The sequence below is a fragment of the Seriola dumerili genome, unplaced genomic scaffold (genome assembly GCF_002260705.1).
Source record: "Seriola dumerili isolate Sdu_G_001 unplaced genomic scaffold, Sdu_1.0 BDQW01000665.1, whole genome shotgun sequence".
NCBI classification, from domain to species: Eukaryota; Metazoa; Chordata; class Actinopteri; order Carangiformes; family Carangidae; genus Seriola; species Seriola dumerili.
This window is the reverse complement of record NW_019174920.1, coordinates 275,663-290,301: the sequence shown is the minus strand read 5'-3', so window position 1 is coordinate 290,301 and position 14,639 is coordinate 275,663. Positions and strand designations below refer to the sequence as shown.

At 36.6% G+C, this 14,639-nt stretch overlaps 1 protein-coding gene across 17 annotated transcripts in view; it reads left to right on the top strand.

Annotated features, from left to right (window-relative positions):
* LOC111236397 (collagen alpha-1(XIII) chain-like) overlaps window positions 1–11,880 on the top strand; it is a 165,539-nt gene extending 153,659 nt beyond the window's left edge. For 9 of the 17 annotated variants that reach the window (XM_022765094.1, XM_022765098.1, XM_022765092.1 and 6 more), the window contains 4 exons: window positions 2,261–2,347; window positions 3,196–3,273; window positions 5,637–5,675; window positions 10,549–11,880. In XM_022765094.1, the coding sequence (XP_022620815.1) occupies window positions 2,261–2,347; window positions 3,196–3,273; window positions 5,637–5,675; window positions 10,549–10,611 (267 nt within the window). In that variant the 3' untranslated portion in view covers window positions 10,612–11,880. Of the gene's footprint in view, window positions 1–2,260; window positions 2,348–3,195; window positions 3,274–5,636; window positions 5,676–5,805; window positions 6,526–8,930; window positions 9,286–10,548 lie in introns of those variants that run through there. The other 8 variants (XM_022765108.1, XM_022765107.1, XM_022765101.1 and 5 more) reach the window with 6 other exon arrangements.
* The last annotated feature ends 2,759 nt before the right edge of the window (window positions 11,881–14,639 follow it).

The following is a 14,639-nucleotide window of genomic DNA, read 5'->3' as shown; positions in this document are numbered from 1 at the left end:
AAACTACAGTAAGAAATGAAGTCTTACCAAGTACTGCAAACTTGAAATGAACACCACAGATTGTACTGCTATACAATCAACACACCAAAAGAAAAGACTGATATAACAGAATCAGAGCTACTGTCTGTTTTTTTCCATGCATTCATCTTCCTTGTCAAAACCTGGTGCCTCATTACCCACAATGCAGCTTGGCTGCCACCAGTTCAGTCACATGTTATGATAGTAGCAGCTGATGAAATGTGAATGACAGTGACTCAAGCAAAATCAATACAATTTATCAGACTTCACACAGCTCCCCCTGGAGCCACAAAATTTTTCATACCACTTTCTTCACATACAGTAGCCAACACCTGTAAACAGTCAATGGGCCCAATCTTACACCTGGCGCAAAGCGTAACACAACTGTCTTTACCAGTTTCATACTGACACATTTGTCATTTTCCCATCCAGTGCCCAAGCTGTTTAAATAGCAAATACACTTGCGCCTATCTGTGCACCAATGGGCATGTTTATATTATAATGAGGTGTGGTCAGGAGCATTGTTTGATCTTGAGGCAGCGGAAAGTGATTGCACTATTGACCAGGAAAAACCTGGTCTTAAGTCAGTGGTGCAGTTTACTGTTATTTTAAGGGCTCATTGTCAAGAGAGTAATATGTGCCAACAGGTGCACAGAGTTCATACACTCTGTCTGTTACACAAAAGCAGAGTGAGCTCAAAATGCTTTTAGATATTGGGATAAGTCAGGGGGAACATTACAATACAGCCTCAGAAGGTTGGAGCTTCTTTGTGACATGTGAGTTGTATAACATTGTCATGTGTCATGGATGTCTCTTGCATGAGACTGCAGAGAAGCGTTCTTTCTTACTACCTGGTAAATCCTCCACAGTGTTTCCCATTCATTACCTAAATTTGTCCACGACAGTTTCATAATGAACTGAAGATTTATTCTCACTTCTCATCATATAACAAAATATTTCTAACGTTGTGATTTGTGCTGTTACTTCACTTTAGAGCTGTGAGTAGCACGTTGATTCGCTCAGCCATTCTTTGCCCCTCAGTCACAGAGCTGCTGCCTGTGTCAGGACTGGACTCACTGGTCAGTCACAATATGTAATCAACTGACTGCCATCAGAATCTCAGTGTGATACATTGCGCCATTATAATAGCAATTTGCTAAGGTGCAAGTGCACCTGGCTTATAAAGGGAATGGGAGATGGCACTGTGATTGATTTATTGGATTTTACGCCCAAAATACTCCCATGAATAATTTAGAGTACAACCCTTCTGAAACGTGCCTGGCACAGGGAGTTTTTTACACTGTTAAAATAGCAAAAAAAGATGGGGCGCCTCGGTGAGCCATTAAGGCTGAGTCCTAGTCCTAACCCGAGCGGCCATCGGTTCGAGTCCGACCCGCAGCCCTTTGCTGCATGTCATCCCCTCTCTCTCTCTCCCTGGATTTCCTGTCTATCTCTCACTGTACTGTCTGAATAAAGGCAAAATGCCCAAAATTATAATGAAAAATAATAGTAATAGCAAAAAAGACACGGCACACCCTAAATGCCCTAGCTTTGGATCATTAGAATAGAACTCAATGTGTAAAAAGAGTTCCCCTTTAAAGAGATAAGATAAGTCATTGTTTCAGGGTTAGGGAACAATCACGGTGGGTTTAAAACAACTACTGTGTCAAGGTAAGGAACCTTCATCCTCATGAACCCAAGAACAAATAAGAGACAGAACACTGTAATATCTTAAAGCAGCACTGACTGTTGGTAGGAAACCAGAAAATTAACAATATTGTTATTGTTATTTTTGGGCATTATCCTGTTTCCCTCATATGTTGATTTTCATACTTAATGTTTTGTTCAGTATATCTTCCATGAAGAAAATAAGAGAGTATATGTAACTGCCTTTTCACTGAGCTTTCTCACTCTTTCACAAGTCTTCCAAAAGCTGCTTTTATGTACAGTAGGTAGTAGTAGTCTTTGGGATGCTTGGATGAAACCTGCTTACCAAGAGCACTGGCTTTAATCTCTCCTCCCTAACCCCCTGTACTTAACCTTCCTTTTACACTAAATTACATTAAAAATAATATTGTCTTTTGAAAATAGTAAATCACACTCCATTAGTAAATCTAAATAACTTATTTTTAATATTATCTAAATTACATTTAAGAACAAAAAAAAAACAAAGATTTGCTTCATGTGTGGTTTCATGAGGAGGACTAAAGTTTGTCTTTTTTTAATACGCTGTTGTTTGCAGGGAGAGAGGGGCAAGAAAGGCAACAGGGGGGCCAAAGGGGATAAGGGAGACCAAGGAGCACCTGGATTAGATGCCCCCTGTCCTTTGGTATGTCAGTAGTCTAATGTATAGCCAAGAGTCAAAGGGAAGGAGCCCTATTTTAGAATACAACATAATTCCATAGAGCTTCAGCTGAAGATTTGTATTCTGTAGGCAGTTTCCCTTTGGCTCTGGTACTCAGTGGTTCTAATCAAACTCAGGAAGGGTTTGGTCCAGTTGCTTTCTGCAGCCTGACAGACATATGGGGAGATAATGTATGTGATATATGTAGCTGATGCTACGATTCAACAAAAAGATTTCATTTGAGCAAAGGAAATGCCGCAGGGGACATTTTAAAATAAATTTATCAGGGAGAAAAATTCCTTGAATGGACCAGAACTCTGCCTGAGGAGCCTTTTTTTCCAGGAATGAGACAGACAGGAATCAGGTAGCCTCTGCTGATGAGTATTAAAATATTTCCAAAGCATTTTGTCTTGCTGCCTCAGCTTACTCCTTTCAACACAAAGAAGTAATGACTGAGCTCAAACTTGACCCAAGCCCAAATTACATCACAAAATGATCCAAGCCTGATCCCACACCCAATACTTTGTTGGTATTCAGGTTGACAGCAGATCTTTACATTAAACTCATTCTCATAGTGTAGTAACTCCAAAGTTGTTATGAAAGAAACTCTTGGTCATCACACCCCACACTGAAAGCTTTATAAATCTTTCAAACTCATCACAGTGATCCCCATTCCTGTCAGTCCCAGGTTGCCTGCATGCTTAGGAAACCTGCATCCAGTCACCCAGTGGACAGAAGTGGAGATCCTCCTACCATCAAGGAGTGGAGGACACACTCCTCTGCTGCACATGAGCTGCAACATCGTTTTTTTAAATGGTTGATTTCACAAACAGGGTTTCCGTGGCTTTAAAGGGGAGAAAGGTGAACCAGGCTTGCCAGGCCTGGACGGGCTGGATGCCCCTTGCCCTGTGGTATGGTGCTCTTTCTTTCCCTTGACTTTTCCTAGCATGTCTGTAGCTATCTCTAACCACACACCTGCCTGTGGGCGCTCAGATGTTGCAGTTTACACACATTAAACATGCATGTTTGCATGAAAGTTTAAACATACTTACTGTAGTTGAATCACGTAATAAGTCAGAATTTTTCCAACTGATCTCCTATAGAACTAACATGAACAAGCATTTCCCCCTGAGAACAAATACTCCTTTAACTCAACCTTTCCATCATTACAAGTAAAACTTTCTATATTAACTTCAGATGTACAGTAGATGTATGATTGTGACTAATATTACCAATTACATAATCAGTATAATCATTTTTCTAATAAAGCCTTGAAATTGTAATATTTATTATATTAGAGCTTTTCCATAGTTTTCCACACCATCTTTTGCATGGAGCACGAATTTATTCAACCCTCCAGGCAACAGTATACCACAGATGAATTTACTTGGTCAAAGCAGAGTCCTGGTATTAGCATGGAAGGTTACATTTCCATTTTCAGACTTCATTAGCCTCACCAAGTACTTCGCTTCTCACTTCTAAGTTTAGTAAAGCAACAAGTATATTGTCATGGTTTCTGCTTTTGTTTCCACTGTTTGCCGACTGGTTTGGAGATGAGTTTGTAGAATTAAATGTGCACACGACAACAGACAACTCAATGTTACTTTAAACAGTTGTTCATAACATTGGCAGTTTCAGGAGTTATGTCATTATCTAAACATTCGAACAGTCGAACATACATCTTTTCATCTACAGTCAATTCTCAAAGCATCTCCAAATTCATATTAAAAACAGAGTTTGTGAGATGTAGCAACCCTGTCTCCCACAAATTAGGTTCAAATATTGATAAATTGGTTTCCCATTTATGTACTGGCAAATATGGCAGGAGGGAATGGATGAAGCACAACATTCAGAGTCGTGGGGATGTGGTCAGAGTGGATGGTCCAGGTACCAAGTGCATGAATATGACACCAGAGCCCGAGGTTCACATCCTGTCTGTAGTTTAGTTGACGTCAGGAAAAGATCAATATTTTTGGTTTAATGTTCACCTTGTGTCACTGTGGACTATTTGTGTATTAAATAAGACCACATTCCAAAATTATGAATTGTGTGTTTAATATACAGTATAATATAATATGGGATGGGAAGTAAAAGTTTCTTTTAACAATATCCTTCATGCTCCCTAATATAAGAATACGGTATTCTGTTTAACTGATGATAACCTGAAAATAAATGATAATCTGTTTTATGATGTCAGTTTGTTATAGCAAATAGATGAATACTACAATAATCATGACTGATGCGATAGAAGAGATCAGTGGCGAGTGTAGCAAATTTAGGATGTTTTGTCTTTGCAATTACAAACAAAATACGTTATCAAATCGTTAACAAATTAATCTGAAAGTGAACTGATGAATGTGTTATGTGGTTTCTGCAAATTGAATTTTGTGTCAATTAATGGAGCATTCTACACTGTTGTCTGTTGATGACAATTTATTTCACTACAAAAATATTACCATTGAAAATAAGAATTATGATGAAATGCATTACATTGACAGAAATTAAAAAAGAATAATAGACAACTTAATTACTGTTTTAATCCAAAGTCTCATTCAGCAATTTATATGCCTCTGCGAAACCTCTCACTGCTTTTATATGTTACCAAATGGTCAGCCATACAAATGAAAGTGTCAACCCTAAATGCTGAATGAGTAAAATATAAGTGGCTTTTTCCCTTCAGGTTTAAGTAAATGTATGTGCTTGCTGCTGAAATAATCAATTCAATTTCATTTCAATTTTATTTGTATAGCACAGAGAGAAAGAGACCAGGAATAGCTGTATACATACTGTTGTATTTAAGCAAAGACTGATTGTACTAAAAATATCAATAATAATAACCATACCCAATGGTTCTATCAATAATAACAGCAGCAATAATAGTAATAGTAATAATAATAATAATTATCTGCAGTGTACAATAATTATTATTATTCCTATGAATAATAATAATTCATAGTACTTATCTATATAAGTACAGGGAAAATAACACTTCCTTGCACCAGCGTAAAAAGAAGCAAAACATCTGTCATTAATTTGAATACACAGAAATAAAATGTGATTTTTACTTCCAGAAGCCTGAATTAGCCAAAATACCACTTCACTACTCTAGAAAGTAAAATGCTGGTTTCAAATGTTTTTTTATTTATTTATTTATTTATAAAGAGAATTGTGAACTACTTTTGTTTGCATTGTTGCTTCACACTTGCATGATAATTTTGTTAATCTCTGCAGTGTACAGTATTTGGTGTTTCACATCAGATTTTTCCTTTTCCAGGGGGACGATGGCTTACCTGTACCAGGATGTTGGAATAAAGTAAGTTGGAGAGTGTGACACTGTCTTGTTTTGCTGCTCATCGCTGTAGTAGCTCACATACTGTATGCAAACTTCACAATGTTGTTTGAACTAACATTTGATATCTTTTTGCCTTTTGCTTTTTTTGCAGTGACAATAACTTTGGAATGGCTGATGTGATTGTACATAGAATATTTATTTTTTTTTTAAAAAAAAAACTTTTCCCTATTCTGTTATACTTAGGGGAAAAAATAAAAATCCCCAAAGGATATGGCAAAATGTATGTACAGATCGTTTAATAATGATAGTGTTTACATATTTGATTTTTATATCTATGCATTATTTTAATATGACTGGTTAAGCAAAAAGTATAATGTTGCTGCATATGCATGATATTTGTGCATAATTTGAAGTGGATAATGCTTATTAACTTATTGCATTATGTTGTTTTGTTCTGTTGTCATAGACCATGCTGCACTGAGTTGTGGGGCTGGGAAAATTATGTATTGGCATTTAGAAAGTCTTAGTTGAACCCTCCTCTTTTTGATAAAGTAAAACATGGACAAGCAGTGAATCTAAATGAGTTTCAAATTCACTAAATGTTAACACAGTTATGACTCTTTGAAGTCTGCATTTTGGTTTTGGTCACATGCTCATCTTTAATATACAGACTTAAAATACCAGATTTAGTGCTGTCACCATACTAAGAGATGTAATATAGATATAGTAGCTAAGGTGGGCAGCGTTGGTCCATCAGCCTTGGTCCAGAGACAGATATTTTGATATGTAATGGCCAGATTGACATGAAGTATGGGTATTGTAAAAACTAATAATGTAATAAGTGTGCATAACATAATAACTGCAGATACTGTAATTTAAAAAGTAATAAAAACAGATACTCATAACATAGTAACATTTTGTGTATTGTATTGTGTATTTAATAACTACTGTACATTGTATTTTTTGATTGTTATTACTATGGAGTGACAAAAAGGCAGTAAAATAGGAATGGTCATAAATATAACTGTATACATCAATTAATCATGCTATTAGCTAAATAGCCAAAATTTGGGCTATGTAGTTCCTGACAGCAAATCCTCCAGTTTTGGTAAATGGTAAACAATACAACTAGTAATGCTGGTGGAGGGGGAGATAGTGAGGGATAGTATCCTGGTTTTTGCACCAGGAACTCTATCTATAGCTGGGGAAAGTGGTTTGGATGAGCTGGCACAGCAAGATTTACATATTACTACATTGTACACACTGAACAAACACCACTACGCCCACACCAGTACATGTTTCCCACAATGCTTCTTTATAAAACAAAAATAGAAATTTATATAACTGTACAAGTTGTTATGTTGTTTTACATTATGTACTCAACATTTTACAACACAAAGTGGTCAAGTGGTGTGTTAATTATGGGACAGCCTTAAATTATTTGAGGTCTGATTGTTAACAAGGAAAGTAGTCCTGACAATCACAGTTTGCTGATAACATTTGTGTCAAAACTTGTGTCATGGAGAAGGGTGTCAACCAAGATGTCTTAACCATTTGAAGCTTTAAACTTCTGGCATGAAAGACCCTCAAAACTAAATGTTTCGTTGTACAGCAGGACTGCTCTTTTTTTAGCTTCTTGTATATTCCCACTTTTTTCAATTCACTGTAAATAGTTTTGCCAAATTGTATGGGCAACCACTTCCTGCTTAATGGCTGTCAGGTTCTGCGTATTGACTGAAGTGTTTGTGGATTGCCTTTTAGTATACAGCCCTCACATTGTCTTGTCCATTTATGAAGAAAGCTATAACCTGCTTGGACAGTGGAGATCTTTTTAAATCAAGAAGAATAGTACATTTTATCTATGGTGTAACTGTACTAATTTAGTTAACCTCATTAACCTTATGAAGTGACTTAGTGTTAAAGAAATGGATGGACTGACCAGAGTGAAGCTTGATCCATTATATGATGCTGATATTTGACAAACATTTGTTCCTGTTCTGCCTGGATTTGATGTTGACAACCATGAGAGATTGTTATTGGATCCTTGACAGAAATAAATAATAACGTAATAAATAACAATGTGCTTTTGATGCACAGTACCCCACATTATCTCATGCCTTAGTCACCAGCTGGCTGTCAGTTTGACATATATTTGTAGATACATAACTGCAGATATGTTCTGAAATGTTCAGAATGTTGATTGCCCTGCAAAGTGCATATCATAATTAAATATACATTACTGAGGCTTTTGGCTTTGTTTTCAGAAATGTTTTAAACCTACACTTAGGGAGAGAAGCAGAGATTCCCATGAGATTAATTACATTAAGTAATATATACATCTTGTGTTATTAATTATTGTTTTATCTAATGTACTGAACACTGTGGTCATGATGTACAAGACACATAATTTTACAAAACAATAAAGGGAAATCTTTACCTGAGCTTTAACATCATACAGTTTAAAGATTCTGTATGCAATCATCACTGCAACTAGATGTCTCATAGAGCACCAATATGATTTGTCTGCCACACCTCCAGGCCCACATTCAGCCACACCGCACCTATTCCTTCATCTTCCATCTTCTCACCACAGTGTTACAAAGCCCAGTGTGAACACGAGAGCCAACAAAAACAATCCAGACACAAACATTAGCCCACGCTAGCATTGCTGTGATATGCTCCACAGCATTGCTGATAGTTAGCTAGCTAGCAATAGCAATATTGCTGAACAAATTCATAATATTTGCAAGTTAGCAAAGGTTATCATTGTCTACTGAAGCCGTCACTAATGAAAACAGACATGTAACATTATAAAACCCAGTCCTGAGTCAAGTTGGACCCTTTAGCAGCTAGGGCTAGGGCTCTCCTACTCAGAAAAGCCAGACCAATGTTGGCTCTGGTCCACAGTCAGACATGAAAAAGAAATTCAACCTTGGACTTATTCACTGGGACTAGCTCACATGAAAGACAGGCACACACAGGGGGCTGTTGAAGCCAATGATGGGACTGGTAAAAAAACTTTAAAAATCTGATAGATGTTTATAGATGTGACAGTCCACCGGCTGACCAGGATTTGAACCAGTAGTCCCCAGTCTGCCTATTCTCTGGTCTTATCTGTTTCTCTGTCTGATACAGTATAAATAAGTATCTGTAAAATGCACTGGACATCAAAGACTAATGAGAAATAACCTTTTATTGATTCCAAATTTTAATTCCCTTATTTCTTTTGCTTGTGTTTCTGAATTGATTAAATTGTATTCACACATACATTTAAAGGGTCAACATCCTTTCCAACTGGCCAAGAAGTAGGGCAACCCAAGACTGTCTCCAAGGAGCTGCATACAGAAGCTGAAGACATTTGGAGATCTCTGTGAGTTGGAGTTGGCACTTCAACATTTTTCCAGGTGGCTGGACCCAGGGCCCGTAATGTTGAAGGCTCCAGTGGTATAGTGAGCAGATTAACCTCAATAAAACTGAGAAGTACAACCATCACAGCCACAGGGAGACAATGTACCTAGGTACAGTCTGTGTACCTACTGACGTATTAATGATGACTGCGCACACTTTGATCTATAAACTCTTGAGAACGAGTCATGGACACTTAGCACATGCTATTTGTTGTGTTTAATGTGACATCAATACTGCAACTGTGATTAAGAATTCAGAGCAGCTCACAGCGCAGATAGATGCCATGTGTTTCCATGAAAAACTAAAAAACAAAGGGAGACCCTCTTGATGATTCCTTCTTGATACTGCCTTTTTAAAAATACTTTTACTTGCAGCTATTACATCATATTACATTACATTTGAATGACTGTGGAAATACTATAATATGTCATATATGAAATATAATAAAATACAAATGACATCACAATTGAATGCTGTAAATTGTAAGTATTGTACAATATAAGAGAAATTGTATGTATTGTATGTATAGAAATACAGTCTACAGTCTGTAAATATATTGCATAGATGAAAAACATACAGGGGAAAAACAAAGGGTGATTAATAGTTGTTCCTTCATACATTTATAGTTTTTGAAAAACTTCCTCTTGTAAATCAACACTTTCTTTACTAGTTTCAGAAATTGCATGCTGCATATTCAGGCTCTATAACATGCTATACGACTACTGTTGCATGTAAATACAGATTTTTTTCCTTTTGACTCAAACACTTTCACAAGGGCATTTTTAAAATTATTTATTGCTTTGTCACTCAAAGTATAAATTCTTTGTTAAAGAAAAAACACCCACCACAATTGGCTGTTAGAACATTCAAATACCCTGAGAGAAATGCCTTTTGCCCATGTGTTGAACACAAACTAGTAATAATAATGACTTTCCTGTTTCAGATCAAATGTACAGAAGCATTCCTTATGTCATATTGACAGGTGTTGTCAAAATTGTGTTCCAGTTTTATTTATTTGTTGGTTTTCCAGTTTTTCAGTTTAGTACTTTGAAATTGAAATAAATGTTTCCTTGTTTCAACAGGTGCAAGTGTACTTACAAAACCTATTTAGTGGGTGAGCTCCACTTATTCATTTTTAAATTTAAGTCAAGAGTTTGACACATAAATGAAAATCACAGGAAAAAGACAAAACACGAACAATTAGACATTTTAAATGTTTTGTCCACTTGCTTACTATTGATTTGTGTATTTAATTGTGTTTTGGTTTAATTGTATCAATCTCCTTGTATTTTGTCTGTAAATGTGACTGCAGTGACCTTCAGCAATATGCAAATGGTGTCATAACCACAATTAGCAAACAATTTTATTTTGTTTATTGTTGTTTGTTTGTCCTTGAAAAAATAACTTATCGAAACATTCATCTGGTAATTTACTTTACAGATACACTCCCCTGATTTTTCTTTCACTCTCCCCATTCTCCCTTCAGCTTCTGTCTGAAGCTGTTGATGTGTTTGGACTGTTCATATCATCTTCCAAACATCAAAAGTGAACTGAGAGGAAAGTTGGACAGTTGGTTGATGTGAAAAAAATTTGGGCCTACATCTTATCACATTTTCTATCTGAACGCGTCAATTTACTTTCTGCCTGAAATTTTACATTTCTTTTTTGCACAAATATGGAACAAACACATTTTTTATACAAAAAGTTTCTTCATTTGTCTTATTTACTTGGCTTGCTTTTATGCAAACAAGGAAGAAATGTAAGTTTTGATCAATTATCTATCCAATTTTCTAGCTATTTGTCATGGTTTTAGTTCGGTAGCTTGTTTATAACTAGAAAGACAATTTCCTTATTCTTAGGTCTAAGGTCATTACTTTCTGCATTGGAGCACCCCCGAGAGCATTATTTGCCACTGTAGATGGAAATTCATAACTTGGGTATTATTCATCAACTCTGATTCATGCCACTGATTGGTTGTTCTACATACCAACAGTGGCCTAGGCTCATTGTTATTATAGAGCCATGGTAAACTAGTACATGCACAATATAGTTTCTCAGAAATTATGTTCAATATATATCAATATGTCAATAATTCAAACTGGTGACAATAACATAAAGCTATTTCCAAAAGTGATTTTCCCCATGTGAAAATTTCAGATTTTTTCTGTAATGATCTTCCTCAATGTTGCTTGCATCCTTAATGATGCAGGGACATCCTTGGTATGGACATCCCTCACATTGGGGAAAAAGACTCAAACAAAATTCAAACGAAACGTTAACACCATCTTCATTATATGTACAGTGTCAGTTTTCAAAATATTTTCTTTGGTTTTGCATCATATTTGGAATGTGACAATGTTTAGGTGGAAAATATTTAGTTAACCTGCTTTATTTATGTATTTCAAAAAGAAATATAGATGTATAATTTGTTTTGATTTGAAATTCTGTAGGTGTCAAATAACAACAATAACTGTAAGTGGGCATTATACAGATTTTGCATGTTATTGTTTACCCTGTACGAAGCACTACTGAAGTTTGTTTTTTCTTATATTGGTTATGGAACTTTGCATATACTGAACATTTGATATTTTTTCTGCATAGTCAAAATAAATCTGACAGCTGAGTGACCTTTGTCTACCAATTCTGTGCTACCACAATCTCAAACCGACATGTATACATTTGTTTAAGATTCAATATGACTTCCAACCAATAAGGTAATGATATTGTTTTTTGCTTTCCAAAAGAATTTATTTTTCCTTTTTATAATCCAAACATGGCAGCTGTTGTTACTGATTGCCAATCAGATTGACTGCTAATTACAAGTAAAGTTTTTAAGTTTTTTGTCGTTGACTCAGAATAAAGAAACCCATTTTCAATGGATGTGAAGCTACTATTTGATTTTTTCTTTTCATTATTTTGCTGCATGCATACATGTTTGCCACAGCAGTTTTAAAGCTAGTGATAAATTAACAAGATAACAAAACAGCTGAGAGAGGGTTTGGCTAGTGTGAAAAAGAAATGTAGGATAATGTTTATTGTTACTTATTTAGTGAGAGAAATATACTGTTATAGCAGCAGACAAAGCACACTAGTACAGCCACAGTAAGGTGAAGGCTTTCAGTTTACTTTACTAGTACAATTTTCAACAAGACCTCTCACTGCAATGACAGTCTGCAGTGTATGTGTTATAGTGAGCAGACTCCATATCAAATTCTTGTGTTTTCCTCTGGTCGAAAAGAATGGCTTGTAGAGATACATATACATTCAGATAAATACAGATACATACAGACACAGATACAAACAGATATATATAGATACGTCTACATAAAGATACAGATACAGATACAGATACATACATACAGATACATACAGATATATACAGATTTGCCTACATATAGATACATAGAAATACAGATACAGACACATATAGATACATACAGATACAGTACATACATCAGGCGGACTACAAAAGGAAGAGGCGTGGAAGGGGATGAGGACCATCACTGGCCAGGCAAGAGGTTTGTGGACAAGGCCAATGGATTCAACACTGTTGTACAGGAACGGTTTGACACAGCCTCGCCTGTTCTCTCTTCCACTGCCTCAGCTGCAGCTTCTCCTACGCCATCTGCTTCACAACCTGACACTGCAGCTGCATCTCCCTCCACACTGGGGTCAAGTCTCCTGTCCTTTACAGTGGAGGAGGTGAGGGCGAAGCTCAAGAGGCTACGTCCTGGAAAAGCAACAGGTCCACATGGTTTGAGCAGTGGCTCATCTACCCCAAACAGGTAAGCACAGTAAAATCAAATACTGACAATAAATGTAGCTTTCCAGCCATCTGCTGAAGTCAGGTTCTAACAAAACATTACACGTGTAACTTTAGAATGAGTACAGTGTTATATTATTATTATAATAAATATTACCTAGGTGGTTTGTTTTTTAGGATGTGAAGAATGAATACCTTAGGTAAGCTGCTGACCTTTGGGGTGAACAGGTTGCCAAAGGATCCATTACATGTCTGGGTTTTATTGCTATATTGTTGTTTGTTGTATATCTACATCTGCCACTTCCAGACTTTAGTGATGCACCCCTTTGTGGGGTTGGAAGTAATAAAAGTTACACACAGTGGTGAAGGTCTCCAGGTCAACAGATGTTAGTTACATCCTCCAGAGCAACACACTATATAAGCAGTTAAAAGTTTTTTCATTAACTAAGAGACTTGTTGTACCCTGCACCAGACCTGTCCTTCATGTACGAATAAACCAGCAAAATTGAAGTGTTAACTTGTTGTTCTGATTGTGTACATTTTTTTATCTTTCGGTCATGAGAAATCATCTTTTCAATCACCAAAGCTATGAAGCTGCAGTTGTCAGTCAGAATTTTGTTTTAATTTGTTTTAATTCTATTACAGTTCACATCAGGCAGACAAAACAACTGGACGTGGTCAGGGAAAAGCGAGAGTTGCAGGCTGGGGCTCTATTGCGGCAGACGAGAGAGAGGCGCTAGCGCCTTTGGTCTGCCTGTGGATGAAGCAGTACGTGTGCAAGAACTTCAAACTGCCAGTGTTGAGACTGATAGGCTGTGTTTCGGGGAATTGATCGACCCCCAAAAAGGTACATGGTCAGGAGGTAGTACTTTCCAAAGGTTCAGGAACTTTGGGGGGTGTGGGTGCATTGCTGAACAAAAAAATAAAGGACCACAACAACCGGAGTGGCTAGGGTTGCCACCTGTCACATATAATACAGGATCGTCACGTGTTTGAAAATAATAAAATGCTGCGTCCTGTAGGCTATTGAATATATACGGAACGCAATTTGTTCCGTATTTTCGATCACATTTTGTCCTCAAAGTGCTGTGAATAATGTAATGTCAAGTAATAATTTTGTATAATCTTACTGGGACTTTAGTCCGTGGTGGAAACGCAGACAGTAATGGACCACAGGAACCTTTTAGTTCCTGAAGAAAAGTACTAAAAAAGAACTTAAAATTCCAGGTACTTTTTGGTCGAAACACAGTCATCATGTAATGTAATTTGACCACAGCAAAGCTTTATATGACTATGTATTAATATTTCATAACAGTCCTTTCAGAAAGCACTTAGTTGAAAGGAGCTGTTGGAAACAATCCTGTTCTGCCTCAACAGGGACCCTAGCTTGATCTTCTTTACACGTGTCACAACACTAGGCAGGCCTCAGGTCCAGACCATCCTTTCCCTGGACAGCCACATTGGTGTGTTTGTCAGAAGTGCTTGGAGATGCCAATAGATGCAGAGATGCAGCCGCCCTGGTGCATATCCATGCTGCCTTACATAGATGTGTACATTCTTCAAGAAGGGGGTTGCAGCAGGATTGTGATCCCCAGTTACTTTGTCCTGAAGATTGGGGAGTGTTTTGCAGATCCTCATGGCCAATATGTAGTCTTTTGCCCAAGTAGGGTTTAGGCCTAACTAACACTTTACACCTGCATTTACACTGTTGTATTTATTTTTAATTTTTCAATTGTGTATATTGTAATATTTTAACATGTATTGAATATATATATATATATATATATATATACTTTTTTTTTTTTTTTTTTTTT